The sequence below is a fragment of the Gadus morhua genome, chromosome 18 (genome assembly GCF_902167405.1).
Source record: "Gadus morhua chromosome 18, gadMor3.0, whole genome shotgun sequence".
NCBI lineage: Eukaryota > Metazoa > Chordata > Actinopteri > Gadiformes > Gadidae > Gadus > Gadus morhua.
The window spans coordinates 15,017,884-15,037,737 of NC_044065.1; the positions used below are offsets into that span (position 1 = coordinate 15,017,884).

The window sequence follows — 19,854 nt, forward strand, 5'->3', positions numbered from 1 at the left end:
ACGCACTGCACAGACAGAGCTTGAACTTAAGATACAGGAAGTGGTTTGTGAAGGGAAACAGCTTGGAGGAGCACACAGAGAGAGAGAATGCATGGCATTCTGAGAAGACTTGATCATGGTCCATACGCGAGGCTGCTTCTCTGCCGTTCTAATCATTGGTGAGTAGGCTACTATTGGAATATGGGACTATTTAAGGAGATTTCCTTGCAGTGGCTTATGATTTGTTTTCTTTATCACACAGAATCTTTGCGATACACTGAAATACAGTTTATCAGTACATGTTTTGTAATGTGTCTGAGTGTTTAATGTTTATTTTCAAGGAAGGACTATTTATTACAAACACTAATACATTTATAATGAATAATGTTGCTAACGTCACAAAATAGTCGCTAATCCTCCAGCCTCTTTTGCCGTTACTATTTGGACTTGATGTCTTATAACAGGTGAAGCCCAGGTCAGATCTGCCAGCAGAGACATAGGCACACACATTTAAATGTACATAAGGTAACCATTAATAGACGGTGTGAACAAATAGATAAGAGGAACTATTATTTTTACAAAAATTCAATTTCTAGAAAAGTCTGTAATTTAGCAGATGAGTTGTGTTTATTTAAGACTGATCTTCTAAAGCCTAGAATAACTCCCATGATTATTCACATAACTGGTCCGAACAGGTATGCTGCGCGTCAGGTCTTAATCTCCAGTCAGCATAACACAAAAACATTCTAAGAAAAACATAATGGAATGACTGATACTAATGTTATGAATGACTGATACTAGTTATGATACAAATGACCCTTAGAAGGAAACCGGTGGATTGCTTACTCCGGGTAGGAAATGAGTCCTTAGCCCAAGTGAAGGAGTTCAAGTACCACGGGGTCTTGTTCGCGAGTGAGGGTACTATGGAGCGTGAGATTGGCCGGAGAATCGGAGCAGCGGGGGCGGTATTGCGTTCGCTTTACCGCAAGGCAAAGCTCTTTATCTACCGGTCGATCTTCGTTCCTATCCTCACCTATGGTCATGAGGGTTGGGTGATGACCGAAAGGACGAGATCGCTGGTACAAGCGGCCGAGATGAGTTTTCTCAGTAGGGTGGCTGGCGTCTCCCTTAGGGACAGGGTGAGAAGCTGAGCCATCCGTGAGGAACTCGGATTAGAGCCGCTGCTCCTTTACTTAGAAAGGAGTCAGCTGAGGTGGTTCGGGCATCTGGTAAGGATGCCCACTGGGCGCTTACCTTGGGAGGCGTTTCAGGCACGTCCAGTGGGAAGGAGGCCTCGGGGAAGACCCAGGACTAGGTGGAGAGATTATATCTCAACACTGCCCTGGGAACGCCCCGGGATCCCCCCGTCAGAGCTGGTCAATGTGGCCCGGGAAAGGGACGTCTGGGGCCCCCTGCTTGAGCTGTTCCCCCCGCGACCCGACCCCGGATAAGCGGACGAAGATGAGATGAGATGTTATGATACTTTGCTGTCTCTGCAGCCCTGTAGGCACAACTTGCTCACGAATACATTATTTACCCATTAATATTTCACTATGTAGTCATTTTGGAGACACTTCTTTCCAGAATGAGTAACGGGGACGTCAGATACAGGTCTTTCAGGTCATTAATGTCATTAAAGGATAAATCCAGTGTAAAATGGATCTGGGATGTTTAGTATGATAACGAGTTGGAATGTTCGTATCGGAGCCAAAAAGCGCATATAGACGCATTCTAAAGTAGTCTGTTTTTAGCAGATTCTACCAAAACGCTATAAACTTGGAACGATAGGGGCATGTCTCATGGAAAAAACTAAATCGCTATTTTGAACCACTTACAAGGCTAGAAGTAGCCCGACACTTCTTTGGAAGTAAAATAAGGGTCTTAACATATAAAACGAGGCGTTGACAACTTTGTAAGTGTACAGATTGTTTATTTAAAAGGCCACTTTACACACAAAATACCATCAGTAGTTCACTCGTTTACGCCATCTTGTCTTTAAGACTCGATAGGTAGATTGGCGAAAACAGAGCTTCCGACATCCGTGAAGAACACGCAAACTCTGTGATCGCCAATCTACTTTTCAAGTCTTAAAGACAAGATGGCGTCGACGGGTGAACTACTGAGGGTATTGTGTGTATAAAATGTTGTGGTTTTTTTTTATCGGCTAAAACAGCCAACTTAAGATATATATGCGTTTCTTTGCCACCAAACAAACATTCCAACTCAATATCATACCAAATATTTCCCAGATCCATTGTACACCAGATTTCTCCTTTAAGGTCATTAGGCCTTCAGTTTGGACCGCGGACATTGGGAGATCGAACCCTGAACATTTTGTCTGGGGCTCACCAGACTAGACAGTCCCCACAACCTCTCCCACCCACTGAATCACATGCCCTGAAGTGTGCCCAGCTCCCATTTCAAGCTAAGGAATGGCTAAGTTGTTGATCAATGAGTGTTTACTACTCCGATCATGGTGTTATTGTTTGTATACTCCTACACTCTAATGTTCGCAAGTCAACTTTTGAAGCAGCAACGTGTTGTGCGTTTGTGACATGCATGTGCGATTGAGTACGTGAGTTTGTGTCGTATAGCGTTGTATCTGCCTTTTGCCTGTTCCCTGTGTGTGTGCGTGCGTGTGTGCGTGCGTGCGTGTGTGTGACTGTGTGTTTGTATTTGTGTGTGTGTGTGAGACATATGAAACCACATGTCTTTAGGTCAATGTGTTATCTATTTCCTTTTCCTGCTGTCTGAGGTATTGCTCTATTTCCTTGCATTGAAGTTGCTAATAATGTTATAATCAACACTACACGATGCTTTTGCCTTTCTTTAGAACTTAAAAATGTATGTTTTTTGTTTCAAAAAGGTATTTTATTTTGATGTTATATTTTGCCTGTAGTATTGTAGTTTTTCATAAAAATTAGAGGTAACACCAAAATGTAAACTATTTTGCTTTATTACCATTGAGCGTTGAAGCACTCTTACAATATATTTAACTTGTGGTATTGCTAATGTTAGAATACACACTGCTGATCGTTGTTGTAACCAAGGCCTGTCTTTCTTTTTAGACGTTCTGCTGAATGGTGTCAGAGGAGAGGATATGAGTGAGGAAGGAACAGGTTGGTAAAAAAGAGAAAGAACTGATCATCATTTCTCTCTATAAACCCTACTGTGGCAAATACACACACACACACACACACACACACACACACACACACACACACACACACACACACACACACACACACACACACACACACACACACACACACACACACACACACACACACACACACACACACACACACACACACTTCATAACGCATATTGACTATCTGAGCTGTTCTTATTCTGACTCGTCTTAAACTCAGTTAAAAAATTGTAAATCGTATTGGTTTGAAATAACTAACATTGATGTAGCATGTCATCAGATCAAATATTTGCCGTATCTTTGAGTATAGTTGATCACTGTTTATTTGTACTTGAAAAAGGGAAAGCTGATTGAAATGCAAGGAATGTGGTTCAACCGTCTCTTCTGGGAACCAAAATATTGTGCTGGACATCTCCATCCCACGCAAAGAGAAAAACAGATTGTGAAAGCAAATCTCTCCTTACATTTCCCTTTGGCACATAGATGATTCTCACTTCCAAGGAATCAACGTGACATGACATGACATTTCCCTGTACTTGTTTCACAACAGTGTATCAGTGGGCTAACCCTAACCACAACACAACCCCACCCATGCAATCACATGCCCTTACCACCCCCTGTCCCACCTCTCTGTCAGACTTCAGGTTCGTTCTGCTTGGGGTAGGGATCGGGGTGCTCCTGGCTCTATGCCTCCTGGTCGTCAAGCTGTACACGATGGGGAAGTGCAAATGCACATGCACCGAGGCACACATGCACAGCGGGGGCTACAAACTGCCCTCATTCACAACACCTCAGGTACATTTATGGGCTATGAGTGAGGAGACCCTGTGCGTGTCAGGGGAAACAGCTAATGATGTGTGTTATGGTTTTCAAATTGTGTAATTATTTTCTTATTCTATTAACAGTCATCCACAAGACCAAGCCTCGAAGGTGAGATGTCATTAATCTATATCATACTATTTTTTATTGTTTGCACTAGTTTTAATTTTTAGAAATTTTTGCACTGGAATATTTTTATATGAATGTGAATGACAGTAAACTGGAATTGATCCAATTCCTAATAACCAACACAAAGAATGCATCAGGTCGTCATCATCATATTGATTAGAGGCTTAAGAACTCATTAATTTACATATTTTACGCTATTTTCTGTCGCTATCTCAGACTGCATTACAATACCTACTGCAATGCAAAAACGGACATACAAATATGCGACAAGCTTTTCAGTGAACCTGGCACCACAAGACTATGCACATGGCTATGTTTATGGACAAGTCCATGTGCGTGTCTTAAATGGCAGGCGGTGTGAAGGGTCAGCTGAAGTCTTGTGTAAGTGCTGCATGGGGGTGTGCTGTAAACGAGTTAGAGCCAGAAACTGCCCTTCCCGTTTAGTTCCACTAGAGCTCACTGTCCGCGATATTACCATATCCAGCAATGCCACTACGGTTGGCTTTTATATTTACTAGAGTTTTCGCGCACGCGCATGCCCGATCATCTTCTAGTTTTATTAAACCCATAGCAATAATGTGGAAACACCAGTCGATAATGTAACAAATTTCTGATCGCATAATATAATAACATTTTGCCTATAATGTTACAACGTATAACATTCGTTCACCACAAATGACCCTTTAAAGCGGTGCCAACATTTAAATATTTTTTAATCATTCAGCGAACAAAAGGCAACAGGTTGATTATCATTTGGGGGGCCACTCAATGACAGGCAGAAGCGTCATCAACCCACCCACTGAAGTAATGAGAAATACCGACTCATTCACATATAAGGTAATTTACATTTCCTACGGAGAAAATACTACCTCAGGGGTGGTATTATTCAGGAGTTTTTCTGGGTACAAATTTCAGGATATATTGTTGACACATATGGCCCATCGGGAGAATATCAGGACTTACACGTGTGACTTAAAGCAGCTAGTGTGTGAGCATTTGATTACATTATTATTATTTTTTTTCAATTTATGGTAACAGGGGGAATTGTTCAATGGAAAGTGTAGTATACTATGCATGCAAATCAATTATTAAATAGCTTTTACTGATATTCAGGGCTGAAAAGTGCATTGACATTTAAAAATGCAAGGCCACTACTATTGGTTAGGTGGAAAATAATAATCATCATTGCGATGAAAAATCTCTATCAGTGTCCTGGCCAAGACAGGCAGCAGTAGCCTACAGTCACACATAGCATACACACAAAACATTAGATACTAAAACAACTAAAACAGTCCGAAGGGGGGAAGGGTGATATCAATATCGCAAGACACAACGGGAGGCACAAGGACGAGTGTAGTATTAAGTTTGAGCAAAAAAGTGTAAAGACATTTCGGGAGGCTCAAGGAGAGTAATATTACATTCGAGCAACAAAGTGTAGTCTTGTGGACTCAATAGACATAATTCACCATACTGTGTTATTGACATGTTTTCATTGCGTTAGAAGGACACGTGTGTTTTCCGGTCAGGGCGATAATTGAATTTACCGTTTTTTATATGACAAAATGAACGCTTGGCGTTGCTTGTCGAGGTGAGATATTGTCTCTTCCCTTCTTTTATCGCAATTTCTACAGTCTATAGACAGAACGTCATACCTGGGAGAGTTTGTCGATGGCGGAGCCGTTATGTTTAAAAACATAATGTCTTACTTGTGCGAGTATCGCTGCCGGCAATTTATGTTCGCCCTGCACAAGGGTCTGGAGAAGATCAATACATTTCTTTCTGCTTCCGATACGTTTTTGCGGGAGCCAATCACCGAGCTGGCTTTTTACCTTGGCGCGCTATTGGCTGGTTTAACACAATGATGACAGGGAAGCGACGGCAAGCAGCCAATCGCGTACAGAGTCATTTGAACTAGGCCCGTTGATCCCGACTCTTCCCGAAAATGACAGAAGCTTCCCCAGACCAACGTGCAATCTACGATTGAGCTTGGTCTGGCAATAGCCAGGCTAGAGCCGTTTTGAGCGTCGCTGCGGTGTGTGCGCGTGCGTGTATATTCTTACGTGTGTCGATGGCGGAGCCGTTATGTTTAAAAACATAACGTCTTACCTCGGCGAGTGTGACTGCCTTCGTCTTGACGTGCGCTGTGTGTGTGTGTGTGTACGTGCGCGTGTGTATGTGCGCTTCCCTGCATGTGTCGCTGCCTTTGTCTCGAAGTGAAGTGTGTGCGCGACATGCACGTGTGTGCGCGTGTTTGTGCGTTTCTGTGTTTATTCGTGCGCATGTGCGTGTTTGTGCGATGTGTGTTTGTGCGTGCTTGCGTTTTCTTTCTTTTTTACATTTATTTTTGGTGTACTAAATCCACCATTGCATATAGACAAATAATCTAATAGGACCAATTTACTGTACGCTTAAGGATCATTGGACCTTCATTTACTTCTCGCACTTCTCCCTTCTCCCCACAGGGGGGCTGTGTACACAACACAGCACCATTCACATCTAGAGGAGACGGGAAACCCGGCAGACGTGCACTTAGATCAGCAGTGTTTACTTCACAAGTATAACACGGCTAAGGAACATCGACTGTGGTCTTTCATCAGCATGCATGGATTGATGTCAATGAGTCTGTCAATTAAATGAAAGCAGTGAGATGAAGCGTCCAACCATTGCAGTTTATATTCCATTTCCTTATGTTGTGTCCTAAATGACTGCTTTCAAGGTAGGCCTTGGTAACAGACTACTCATGTTGTCTTACCCGTGGATGTATTACAAAAAAACGTTTAACTTGGGGTCACCATTTGTATATTTAGCTGGGGGGGGGCATTTCATTTGTGTTTTTTAATTTTTAAGTGTTTCAGACATTATACTTACAATGTTTATGCATCATCAAAGTGGGCTACTCTGGTGGGAACAATGTTTGAAGAAGTGACAAAGTTGATACAATTATTATCTCAGGAAATATATTCAAATGTACTGCATACCGGTTTTCATGGTTATCACGTGACAAACATCTGGAGCCGATTGGTCTTGCCTTTTTGCCTATGTATGCAGTAATGTGGCACCCGAATCCACACTCCCACATCCTTCATGAGCTATAGGAGCCCAGGCCTGACTGCTACCAGCCCAAACCCATAGGTCTTATTACCCTAAAATGTGAGCAGCTTGGACTAGAATGAACCAATCAAGAACACACAAATCAAAGGCTCCATACAATATACCAAACAACATTTGCATATATTGCAAATATATGCAATATATTTGTCCCAAAACCCACAATATAACTCATTGTTTAAAAGACACGATAGCTGTACTCCATTTTAAAAGTTTGTTGTTTTCATTGCCATGTACATTCTTGCTGCGTTGGTGTTCCAAGTTCCGCAAGTATAACGGCAGTCGACTAGGTTTGGTGTTCCAACAAAGTCTTGAATAATTATTGGTTTGGTTTCCCTTTGCAACCAGACTGCTTCGTCACCAGTGTGATAAAATGTTTGCCATGAAGATTCTCTTTGGTTGAAACACCAGTATCACGGAGGATGAAGTATCTCACCGTATTCTAGAATCTGCGTTAAGTTAAGTAGTTCCATCTTGAAGACATGATAATGCCTTTCCTGTTGAACTGTATCGAAGCTTCTCCTTCATATTCATTATGTGTGAAAATAAATACGGCTTCTGTCTCAAGGGAGCCCGTTTAACTGCCAGACCAGTGTCCCAGACACACACAGCTCTAAGTCTTGCTGGGCAGAGATTCACTGTTGGGTCTGGTTTCAGACAGAAACTGATGAAAAACAGACATACACACAAACACACACACACACACACGCACACACACACTCACAGACAAACACTGAATCTGTCATTTACTGCCTCACAAACAATATAAGAAAATCACACACACACACACACACACACACACCCACGCACACACTAACGCAGGCAGCCCCCCAGCCTTACCCAGTGTGTGTCTACTCTGGGCAGCAAATAAAGGCCTGATGGGAGGGGGGTCTGTTTGCTTGCCATCCCCCACAGCTGGAAGTGTGATTTGCCTGGCGTCAATCTCTCAGACAAACTTCCTGTTTCCTACCCCCTCGCACTTACCATTATTCCCTCTCTCCGCCCCTAGTCCTTTCTCCCACTCTCTTCCTCGATCTCACTATCCCCCTATTAATCATCATTTCCCCTCTCATCGTTTCATCTTCCTTTGTCTCTCTCAGCCTCTCTCTCTCCCTTACTCTCACCCATTCCATCTCTCACTCTGTCTCCTCTAAGCGGAAAAAAACATTTCCCACCCATTTGCCAAAAGTCAAAGCAGTAAATGCACATGTGTGTGTGAGTGAATGTCAATGTGTGTATCCTTGACTGTGTTCAGAAATCTGTCTCTGTGTGTGTGTGTGTGTGTGTGTGTGTGTGTGTGTGTGTGTGTGTTGTGTGTGTGTGTGTGTGTGCCTCCACGTGTGTGTGTTTGCACCTCTTGCACACGTCTCGTGGCAATGTATGTTTTCACTAAGAGTGCCACGAAGGAGGAGTCGGGGACGGGGAGGTGCACGTCCCAGGGCTAGCTGTGGACCCGCCCCTCGGTGTCAGATTACACCCGGCTGTCAGCAGAGGGCCAGGAGCGGAGGAGCCGTGGAGGAACCTCCAGACTGCTTCTCCTCCTCTCAGTGGATCAATCTCGCTGGATGTTTATGGAGGCTTCAGCCGTGGAAAATGAAGATCTCCCCAGTGGTCTTTGCTCTCCTGATTAGGGGGTTCTTCCTGGGAGGTAGGGTCACTGGCGCCGCTGGTATGAGATATACTTTGGTTGGAGGTGTTTGGTATTGAAGTCCTAGAGGGATTCTAGCAAAGTTGAAAGATGCGTGCGTGGATACTGAGTGAAGGGTGGGCAGGATCGTGGTAAACCAAACAATGTGGTATGTGCCTTTGTGTTCTTTATATTTCTGTGTCTTCCGCTTCACTTTGTCTTAATGGTGGTGGTGGGATGGCATTGGTTTATGTCTGTCTTTTTATGGCTATGGTAATGTGTTGTAATCTGTGAGCTCCCATGATGTAGGGCAGATGATGTGGTTGCTACAATGAAAGGGAGGGAGTGAGTTTGTCAAGAGGTGCAGTTAAAACAAGGGCGATAAATTGAGAGGGAATACAGTAATAGAGAGCTATGTAGAGCATTACTGAGAGGGAGAGAGAAAGATAAATATGAAAATAATCGAAAATGCTACAAATTAAAAGAAAGAATGGAATGTCCTCAAATTTGGGTCTGATTGAATGGGTTATCCTGCTTACTCTGTGTGGAGTTGGGGTGTTGTGAAATGGTCATGGATGGAAAAAGCAGTTAAGGGACGTGCAGCACCTCAGAGCTCCCTCCTCCCACACTAGTCCTCCCATAGTGTTTTACTACTCTGTTTTGTAATGGAAGTTGGCTGGAGGCTCCTAGTTTCCTCTAAATATTGTGGAAGTCCCTGACCATAAAGCTATAGTGCAATTATGCAATGGATAGTGTTCTTTTGTCTTGGCCCAAATTTGGGACAAAATATCAAAGGGTCAAATCTTCACCTTCCAGCCACCGTCCTTTGTTTTTGAATTGTCTGTTGCGGAGATAATACAGCGTAAATATGTTTGCCTCAAGTAAGTTGTCCCAAGTTTAAAATTGAGCTCACCATAAGAGGTGGAGTGTAGATTTGGGTTTCGCACTTCCAGCATTTAACAGTTGACTCGAGTCCACATGGCACCAGCTGGAAATCCTCAACGCCTGTTGACCCTTGACCAAAACCCATCTTCAAAATGTAACAAACATCATCTTCCGTTTCCTTTTCCTTGCAGATGTTTGCCACTCCATCAACGTCACCGTCACGCCCGCCCCCTTCACCGTGGCCCAGGAGGGCGAGAACGTGACGCTGTCCTGCGTCGTGTCCCAGCGGCGCCGAAACACCGCCCTGCCCGTGGTCAAATGGACCTTCCTGCCCGCCGCCGCCGAGCGACCGGAAGACGAGGTCCTCGTCGCCCGCGTCAACATGAGGAAGGCGCGTTTCTACGGCAACTACACAAAGAGCTTCCCCTGGCCCAAGCTGAAGCTGACGGTGGTGAAGCAGGGCAAGATCTTCGACCTGCTGGTGCTGAACGTTTCCGAAAGGGACCGGGGGCTCTACATGTGCCGGGTGCAGGAGTTTAGGAAGCACCAGGAGCGCTGGAAGGCCTTCAGCAACAGCACCGCAGCCACTGAGCTGAGAGGTTGGTGGGAGTTTGGCCCTTCTTCCAGTCCATTTTGTCTGGAGACATTTTCCCTGGATTTATTGTGTATTGATGTATGATTGAAGCTTTCGGCGTTGAGACTCCACACAGGAACACAAACAGTAGTTGGTGGGGCCTCAGAATGGGGAAATGGAGGTAACCACGGATCAAATTTTCCGACACTGGATCAATATGAGAAGTAGTGGAGTAGTCCCTCTCTTAGTTTGTATTGTGTCTTTAGCTTTGTTACTACATTCCTGTGATCCTACCTTTCCAGATTTGGTCATTATTGGGCCATATTATCAATATTAATAATAGGTTTCAAATGTTATGGCCCTGGTGACAATAGAATATGTGGAAATGATCTGACAGGAAAAGCTTACCACCACAAAATGTTGGTTTCGTGTTTTCTTTATAAACTGAGCGGAGGTATTACTACTAGACCACTAATCTGTAACAAGACTCCTGGGGGTCAACAAAAGCAATGGCAAATCTCGATGCAGGAATTTTATTGAATGACCGTGAAACACATCTAACCCATATTTTGTCCATCCCCAAGTGGATGGTCCAAACCAGCAAGTTGTGGTTTCAAATGGGGAAGATGATAAAGTGTTTAATCCATACACTGTAGTATTGGATTTAAATTACAGTGGAATTACAATACTAATCAAACATCAAACACAACAATCAAGGACACACATATGCTATTCTTCTGGCGCAAAAGCCTCAAGTCCCTGGAAGCAGACCATACCCAAGTTTCTCCATCCCACCACTGCATGACTTAATTCATCCATCTCACTGTGACACTAAGTAGCCGATGATGCTGGTTTTCATTAAGGAAGGAAGAGGAGGAGGTTGTGGGCTGTTGGTGAGGGAGCTAGGGTAATGCTGTCATTGGTTAGGAACATACCTAAAGATAAAAGAGGCCTCCGTCGCAGTACGTCATGCTTCTTCTAAAGAGTCGTCTTAGAGAAAGTGCAGGAACGCGTTAGTGGTATTCGATGGTAATGATTGGGCCTATTGGATGACTGGGCATTCACCAGTGTGCTAGATACTCCAGCCAAGCCTTGGTTTTGTTGGTATAATAGCGAAGGACACTTAGAGAATGATTTTGTTTCTCGCTCCTTCTTCTTTCTCCTCCATGGTGATCCACTTACATGTGCTGGAATATGATGTGCTTGGAGATCTTCATCATGATTCATGGGGGTATATTTGGATTAGGGATAGAGTATATCGACACTAAGGGATGTCTGAACGGTCTCCAGCCATTTGGTTTGATTGACAACACAACTGCCCAACCTCTCGCCTGACTATGCCAACCCCAAATTGAAAGAATGTCCTTGAAACACATAAAGACCGAGCCCAGCTAGAGTGGTCTTTCTTCGCCTCCCTACACCCCCTCTTCCTCTGTGAATATTAGGGGGGCCTCTACTATTGCACTTTGAACTGCGTTGAGACGAAGCTCACCAGATGGAACTTGTTCCATGGAAAAAAGCCTCCTTGACTGGGTGACATCCAGGGATGACAGCCAAGTCTGAGTCGACAGCCCCGGTAGACACATCGGCCTCCTTCTATAAAAACTGTTGACGTTGGCGGCGACCAGAAGTTTCCCTTCCCCCCCAAAAAAGTAGAACACAAATTCAGGGTCTAGTGTAGAAAGTCTGGAATAGGACAGGAGATATTTGTGTGAATCGCGGTGGAGTCAGATCATGTTTTTTTTTCCTTTTCTTCTGGGATGACATCTTGAGTGGCACAGCTCGCCAGGGTGTGAGTCTTGACCTTATATGGACCTGATGGGGGAGGCACTGGTGCTTTTCAATTGTTCTTTTTATGTGTGGCTTATTTAACATTCTGAAACGGTTCCTTGGGGAATGAGAATTTTAAAGCTTGAATTCCAAATGACAATGTTCCACTATTTTAACATTGATATGTAAAAGTAACTATTGGTATTCTTGTGTCGTTTAAGCTTCCAATTTGGTTGCCACGTATGAGAGATATACTTGATGTGCTACTTGGAGGGAGAGAGAGAGAGAGAGAGAGAGAGAGAGAGAGAGAGAGAGAGAGAGAGAGAGAGAGAGAGAGAGAGAGAGAGAGAGAGAGAGAGAGAGAGAGAGAGAGAGAGAGAGAGAGAGAGAGAGAGAGAGAGAGAGAGAGAGAGAGAGAGAGAGAGAGAGAGAGAGAGAGACATCAGACAAATGGCTTTCCTGTGGTCAGACCATCAGGTGGCCAGGTGTTTCCACAGTCCAATGTGACCACACAGACACACCGGCCAACTCACACGGCCTCCGTTATATACATCCCGGGTCAAATAGCAGAACTGGGTGGACAAGGGTGCTGCCCGACATGAACAATAATAATGTGGGATGGCTTAGACACGTGTGGGCTGGCAGAAATAGCTATTTTATAAGAAGGAACATGGGTAGGAAACGGATGCGGCGTGTGTCTTAAGAATAGAGCTGGTGACACACTGGCTTCCCTTTTCAAACGATGAGTCTAGTGAAAAATGTTAGGAAGAAATAATAGCATTTGCGGACTCTGGTATTGCTCAATTATAACTACATTGCTATATTTAGAAAATAAGTCATTTGCTTTTGTGCATCTAATCAAGGAGCAGCTCATGTTTCTAATTTTGGATTAAATGTTATGAAAATGTATCTACAATTTGACCATATGTAAAATAATAAATAAGCTTGACGATAGCATTTAAAAAAAAAGAAAAAACAAGTCGCAGAAGTTAAAATAAGTCATAATTGTGATAAAGGGAGGTCAGTAGAGGGAAGATATGAAGAGAAAAGTTAAACATGTGTTTCAGTCAATGCTTTGACTGAAAGGAGTTCCCCTCTGTTTTTCAGCACTCTGTACCAAAAAACTGGACTGTATGCAGAATAAAAGCTGGCTCAGTAACAGACGGAACTGACACAGAGCGCAATTCAAGCCCAGTGCAATTTAATCTATTTATATTTACAGCACTATAGTATCAGGCTTGTTGGAAGCAACTGTCACAGCATATTCAAAAGCATCTCTTTGAGCCCAGTGAACAAGGGCCAATTTGTGTCGGCCTGTACTGTTGTCATCCCTTCATAGTTCATACCGATCAGTTCAGGGTATTTGGTGGCTGGGGAGACAGAGCTTGTTTTATAGGCAACAGTTAGTTACTGTTTGATCTCGGGTGTCATTATTCCTGTGTGTGCAGCTGCCCCCTATTTGACAACTGCTTTTATATTGTAGCATCCCCTGCAGTTAATGCTAACACATGCTAGTACATGACACATGACAGGCTTTTTAATGTAGCGTCAGCTGCTGTTCATGCTAACATCTCTTTGTCTCCATGATGGCGCTTTAATTCTTCTTGAGGTTTTCTTAACAATTGTCTAGCCCATTTTTCAAACTTTGGGATCATAAGGAATGCATGGACGAAGCACTGGTATGGCAGTTACTAGTGCTCATATTATAAAATATTCAAGACTTCTGTGTACTTTGCCCATTAGCAGACGATGGATGGATCCCAGAGGATACCGGAAACAGAAGTGGGGGCTTGCCTTGCTTGATAGGCCTTGAGCCGTGTGGCATTAAAGGCCTCATGGGGCTACCAGCAGATGCAAAAGATTAAAACGTCTCGATGAGCGTCTTGTTCCGATGATTTAACTAAACATATCGGAAAGGGAACATTAATGGAGACCGCATGTGTCCAAACAAAAACAGATTACCGTTTCTGCTTGTGCGTTGGGATTTGGTTTATGTAGGAACCCAGAGGTGGAATCTCTAGCAGTAGTTTTACGAGGAGCAGTTTTTTCTGTTGTCTGTTGGTTGTGAAATTCACATCCTTTTCAGACCAAAGCAGACGAGGTAGACAGCAAAGTATGGCAAAGTATCTAAAAAGTTGCTTGGATTTCTGTAATAAAGTCTGCTATATCAAGAGGAGAACTGAAGTGATAATGCCTTGTAACACAACAGCATTAGCGATATCAATGCAGCATGACATTTGGTTGAGGACATATACCTAAACTGGCCCATGATTCACAATGAAAACACAAAGGATATCGGACCAGATCCAGTGCAAAGCTTGGATCTGGTTCAATGGTCATGGCTGCCAAGCTGCCAGGGAAGGCCTGGCAAGGCTGTCTGCATGTGGGATTTAGGGAGGGGCTTGTGCCTGTGGGGCTAGCCTTAGAGTCATCTTCTGAAAGTGGTTTTGGGTTGCAGGGGGGCGGGGGGGAGGGGTGGTAGTTCAAGGCTTTCTCGATGGGTGTCACCCGCCTCTCTAACAAGTCCCCAGCTATGCCAGAAAGGACAGTGTTAACATTTGTGTGGTTTGCATTAGCTAGGGCGTAGAATTGTTTGGGAAGTGTGCCCGTGTGCATGCTTTCGTGTGTGCATGTAAGAAGGGGTCTATGGAACTCGGAAACCCGTTTTGGTTTTCAATAACCACCTCATGATTCTCAAGTTCATATAGTGCGAGATGACATTATATATTATAGCAAAACTGTCATATTTTGTGAAACTGACTTCATGTTAGCTTGCATTTACTGTAGTTAATCACAGAATGCAGAGGAGTAAAGCATACAACTTGAGAGCCCAAATAGAGAAAAGATGTACCATCCATTCATATGACTCGTTAATCAAAGCCTAATTTCTTCCAGATAAATATCACGTCATCTTGCTCAAGGGTTCGAACCCACAACTTTACCACTTCAATATCCTACACCCAAGACGTGATAACCGTCACAAACGGACAGAAGATTGTCATGCCCAGCCAGTAACATCTGTTTTTTATCGAGTTCAAGGTTAGGGGTCACAAACTGTTGCCGGCCAGTCAGTTAACCCAGAAAAACTTAGTTTTACGTCCACCTACAATTAGCTTTATTTAACCTCCGTACAGCGTGTAATCAAGAAGCCACAGTGATGAACTCTCTCCCTTTCCCTCCCTCTAGTGCACGTAGTCCCACCCACCAAGCCCAAAGAGAGCCTCCTGAGCTTGTTTCAAGGTATGACATGCTATTCTTGGTCTTTTCTTCACTGCATAGCCTTGTTGACTTGTTCATGTGTCTGCGTGTTTGTTGTCCTTGTTTTACAAAAATACCCGCCCTAAGCCACAGAACCTTAAATAGACAGGGAAGAGTCAGTGACTCTGAGCTTGCACTGCACTTACTGCTGTGTTTTAGTGTGTGTTTTTATGTGTGTGTGTGTGTGAATTTTCATTTGTGTGTTTTGATGTTATGTGTTTGTGTGTATTTTCGTGTCTGTGTTTTGTTGTTGTTCAATCTGAGCTTGACACTGCACTTACTGCTTTGTTTTCGTGTGTGCTTTGTAATGTGTGTTAATGAATGTTTTCGTGTGTGTGTGCGTGTGTGTTTTGTTGTTGTTGACTCTGAGCTTGACACTGCCCACACTGCTGTGTTTTTGTGTGTTTTGTTGTTATGTGTGTGCGTGTGTGTTTCAGATGTGTACCTCTGCGCCGTGCTGATCTGCTCGGTGGGCCTGCTGTGCATGTGTTTGTTCACCGTGACGGTGACCTGCCAGTACATACACAGGAAGCAGAGGTTAAAAGGTTAGCATCATCCTCAGCATCCTAAAGCCAAATGCCCTCTGACCTCTATACACAGTTGGCTTGTTTTCCCCTCAATTCCTCCTTAAATCGCTCCATTGTATTTTTCTGTCTATCTTTTCATGCTCAAATTTCCCACCCCAAGTCATTAGTTGCTAATCTCCTGCTCACTCTCCATCTTTCCATCCAGTCTTTTCCCTCGTTCCTCATCCAGCATAAACATTACCAAATGCAGTGACATCTGAATTCACTTTGGGGGATTTCATGAATCGTTGGGTTAACGTTGCATTGTGTTAGAACTAAAAAGTGTTTTATTACATATCACAGAAATACTTTTATTTATTATGCATAATTTCTCTGCAGATAATTACCTACTGGTCAAAAGCCCACAGTACAGGTATGTTTAAACAGCGAGAATTGATGTTGAAATAATGGTGAGTATAATAACATTATAAATGGTGTTCAATAACAAGTATTGAACAATAGTAAGTAATCAAATGTATTTTTTACAATCGCTTGCATTGCATACATATTGCATTGTTTTATTTCTCAAAGTTTTAAATACACGAATAAACACAAGTTACAGATACAAACAAAAGCGTCCCATGATCCTATAACCCTCTCGTAAACTGGTTTGCTCCCAGCTCAGGAGAGACGGTCACCAGTGTGATTAGTGGGTCTCCAGCTCTCCCCAAGAAACAGAGGAGATACAGAAAGAAGAGGAGCAGAGGCCCACAAGAGGACATACCCCCGGAAATACCTGCTAAGGGTAAAGCTATTTGTCTCTATGCAATGCTAAACACATGCTGCCACACGACAGGCTTATGTTGCAGCATCGACTGTAGTTTCTGCAAACACATGCTGCCACACGACAACCTTATGTTGTAGCATCAGCTGCTGTTAATGTAACATATGACAGGCCTATTTTTATAGCACTAGTTGCAATCAGTAAGCAAACATTTGACATCTTGACAGATGGCAAGACATATGTTGATTCGCTGGCATCACAAGGATATCTTGCAACAACTATTGTCACCAAGTCCTAACATTTGTTTCCCTGTATGTGTGAAAGGTTCTGCAGGCAACATGTGTGTGGTCCCCATGTCAGTGTGGGTAGACTAAACGGTGATAAACCTCATTCAATAAAACATTTGTTGAGTCACTCACTTTAGCGTTCGGATGCTTCATTCATTCAATTAGGATAATTGGCATCCAATTTCACCAAAGATTGTGTCATTATATTAATCATTCGTGATGAGGTAAGACAAAATAAAAAAAACTTTCTATAATAAAAAGTGGTTTACACCACCCAATAAACTCTAGAGTGCACATTTAGCGCCTAGCGGTCACTTATGTTGCACATCCACCAAAGATCCCATATGGACTCTAGGTCCACTTGAAGCCACTGACTTGTTTTTGATATTGTATTCTGTAGCTCCAATCAGAGATAAAGTGCGGATAACCAAACTTCTAAAGCCGCAACCCAGGAAACTGGTTCTGGTAAGTCTGCTCCCACCCCCCACCCATACCCCTGTCCCAGATCAAATCTCAGTGTCCACAAAGGAGGCTTGAGTTTCAGCCAGCCAGTTATTTGATTGGTGAAAGATGTGCCGTCTTCTTCTAGTAATATGTTGTGTTATTTTTTTCATCAGTTTGATCATACTGGAGCTTGATTAGTTTCGCCAAAAGAGGACCTTGTGTTCTGAGTTTATTTGGTGAAATAACAACCGTTTACAACCGCACAAAATACTTTATGACCAAACCTTCTAATTTCTCTGCTTTTGAAGCACAGTGTGAAAATATAGAATCCTTCTAACCTTAACCTCCTGCCTTTCCCACCCATCCCCTGACTGCAACGGGTCCCTCTTGGTCTTCAACTCCTCTCTCTCTCTCTCTCTCTCCCCCTCCCCCTCCCCCTCTCCCTCTCTCTCTCTCTCTCTCTCTCTCTCTCTCTCTCTATGTTGTTATCATTTCCCTTACTCGTCCACCCCACTCCGATACTCCTCCCTTCCTTTCCCCATGGATCCCTCCATCTCTCATTTCCTTTGCTCCGCGCTCTTTACTCCCACTCTTACTGTCCCTGGTGATCCTCTCTTCTCCCCCTCTTTCCTGATCTTCTCTCTCCCCTTTTCAATGTCATCTTCTCTCTTCCCCTCTTCTCTATCTCTCCCTCTCATGTCTTTGTTCCTCCCTTCCTCCCCCTCTCTCTCTCTCTTCTCCCCCTCTCCATTCTTATTTTCTCTCTACCCTTTTCAATGTCATCTTCTCTCTTCCCCTCTTCTCTATCTCTCCCTCTCTTGTCTTTGTTCCTCACGCCCTCTCTCCCTCTCTCCCCCTCTCCCCCTCTCCAGCCGAAGATACTGGAGGAGAGTCTGACGTATGCAGAGCTGGAGCTGGTGAAGCCCATACCTGAGACCAAGTCCTCCAGCACGGGCACCGTGTACGCCCAGATAATGTTCACAGAGAGGAGACTTTGAAGGGACATTGTCGCGCCACTTAATACCTGTGTTTTTATCTCAAATATATAAAAGACTGTCTATTTATAGTGTGCATCATTGTTTGTAGATGCAATTATATATTGAGTATGTAACAGAATGATGTCATGATTGTACGTACGTATTCGGGCCTTTTTGGCATCCTGGGATCAGACTTTACGGTTTTGAGTTTTAACTGCTGACTCATAACTCATGTTCTAGGCTGAAGCTGTGTAGGGGAGTGGATCTCAGTCCCGGGACCCCTCGTGTTTAGCTGCAGTTTGGCTGTTTCTTATCCGTTTCATCACATCTCAGCCCAGTATGTGTTTCAGGCTTGTTTAAAAGGATCGCAGATGTGGGAGGCTGACATTAAAGGCCGTAATTAGTCTCAACTCCCTCGCGAGATATCGCAAACCCTCGATCTAGGGCTAACATCAACCGGCTGCTAGTGAGACACACACACACACACAGCATGTACATAGCCTCAATGGGTTTATATATACGTTTCTTTATGCACACCAGGGTGTGTTGGTGATTACTTAAGATAACAAATGAAAAGACTACAAAGCTGTGTCTTTAGTGGTTGAGTATATGGTCACATTATTACTGAGGTTTGCACCTTTTAATTCAATGGAGACAACGACCTCTGCTAAAATGCTAGAATATGTTCAAATCAATCAATTGCGCAGGAATTGGGTAGGGATCTCCCATTTTTAAAATTCTTCTTAACGCCTGTCTGAAAATGTGTAAGTTTCCTAATGATCAGGAAAAGCACATTATTACAAAGAAAAGATGGGGGCTCCCTTGCTATCTTATCCTTTCACCCAGCAACCCAGACAAGAGTGCACCATGTCAGTCCCCTTCCCCTTGGCGGGACTATCTGGTACACGGATAAAATCGACGTACAGCTTAAATGTATTTACTGGTCCCCAATTGCACTCCTTTTGGCTGCATACAATTAGGGATTCATTCTGAAAAGTTTAATTTTCTTTTTTAAAACTGTGCTGTATTTTCATTTAGTTTTCTTCAGTTATCTACCACATTTTAGATGTAAAGATGACTGAAGGATAAAAAAAGTACCAGTTTTACAACCCCCCACCTTTCGCTCATAATGGCTGTGAACCCGAGGTCTGAATCACGTGCCTTGTTTTCTGCATCCATACACCACAGGGGAGAGCAGAAAAAGTCATAAAAAGTCCACAAACTGTGAAATGTGGAGAGGCCTACAAACCACATTGTTCTTAATGGGAGGCCTCTAACTAGATCCATGTGTGTGAAGCTCTACTCTTTTTCCTCCATATCTTCCCCTCTCAATCTATCTCACCCTCCTGCTCTCTGTAAACGAAGAGCAACAACAACATTCTGCCTTTGTACTGGAACTCTTTCTGTCATTTATTTTGTAGAAATTTCTGTCTGGGAAAGTGTGTATTGAAGTGTAAATTAAATGGTAAAAAAAAAAAGGTAAACATGAGTCAATGTTGTCTCAAATGGATTATATCTATACAGAGCTACTGTTGTGGCTTTCTTGTTTGAAATAT

At 43.4% G+C, this 19,854-nt stretch overlaps 1 protein-coding gene across 2 annotated transcripts; it reads left to right on the forward strand.

Moving 5' to 3' along the window:
• Positions 1-15: 15 nt before the first annotated feature.
• Positions 16-19,776, forward strand: vstm4b (V-set and transmembrane domain containing 4b). Of its 2 annotated transcripts, XM_030339660.1 has the most exons (12): positions 16-158; positions 3,048-3,098; positions 3,768-3,925; positions 4,036-4,060; positions 6,541-8,834; positions 9,890-10,297; positions 15,229-15,282; positions 15,738-15,845; positions 16,206-16,239; positions 16,487-16,611; positions 17,278-17,342; positions 18,194-19,776. In XM_030339660.1, the coding sequence occupies exons 5-12, from the start codon at positions 8,567-8,569 to the stop codon at positions 18,317-18,319; spliced, it is 1,188 nt and encodes a 395-aa protein (XP_030195520.1). In that variant the 5' UTR covers positions 16-158; positions 3,048-3,098; positions 3,768-3,925; positions 4,036-4,060; positions 6,541-8,566; the 3' UTR covers positions 18,320-19,776. The 2 variants fall into 2 exon arrangements, with proteins under 2 accessions (XP_030195520.1, XP_030195522.1); XM_030339662.1 differs by lacking the exon at positions 3,768-3,925.
• Positions 19,777-19,854: the final 78 nt, after the last annotated feature.

Excerpts from the sequence above, each read along its gene's own strand:
- vstm4b (XM_030339660.1), top strand. The coding sequence starts at position 8,567 with ATGTTTTCACTAAGAGTGCCACGAAGGAGGAGTCGGGGACGGGGAGGT. Across the intron at positions 8,835-9,889 it reads TAGGGGGTTCTTCCTGGGAG|ATGTTTGCCACTCCATCAAC; the intron begins GTAGGGTCACTG and ends TTTTCCTTGCAG. Across the intron at positions 15,283-15,737 it reads CCTCCTGAGCTTGTTTCAAG|ATGTGTACCTCTGCGCCGTG; the intron begins GTATGACATGCT and ends TGTGTGTTTCAG.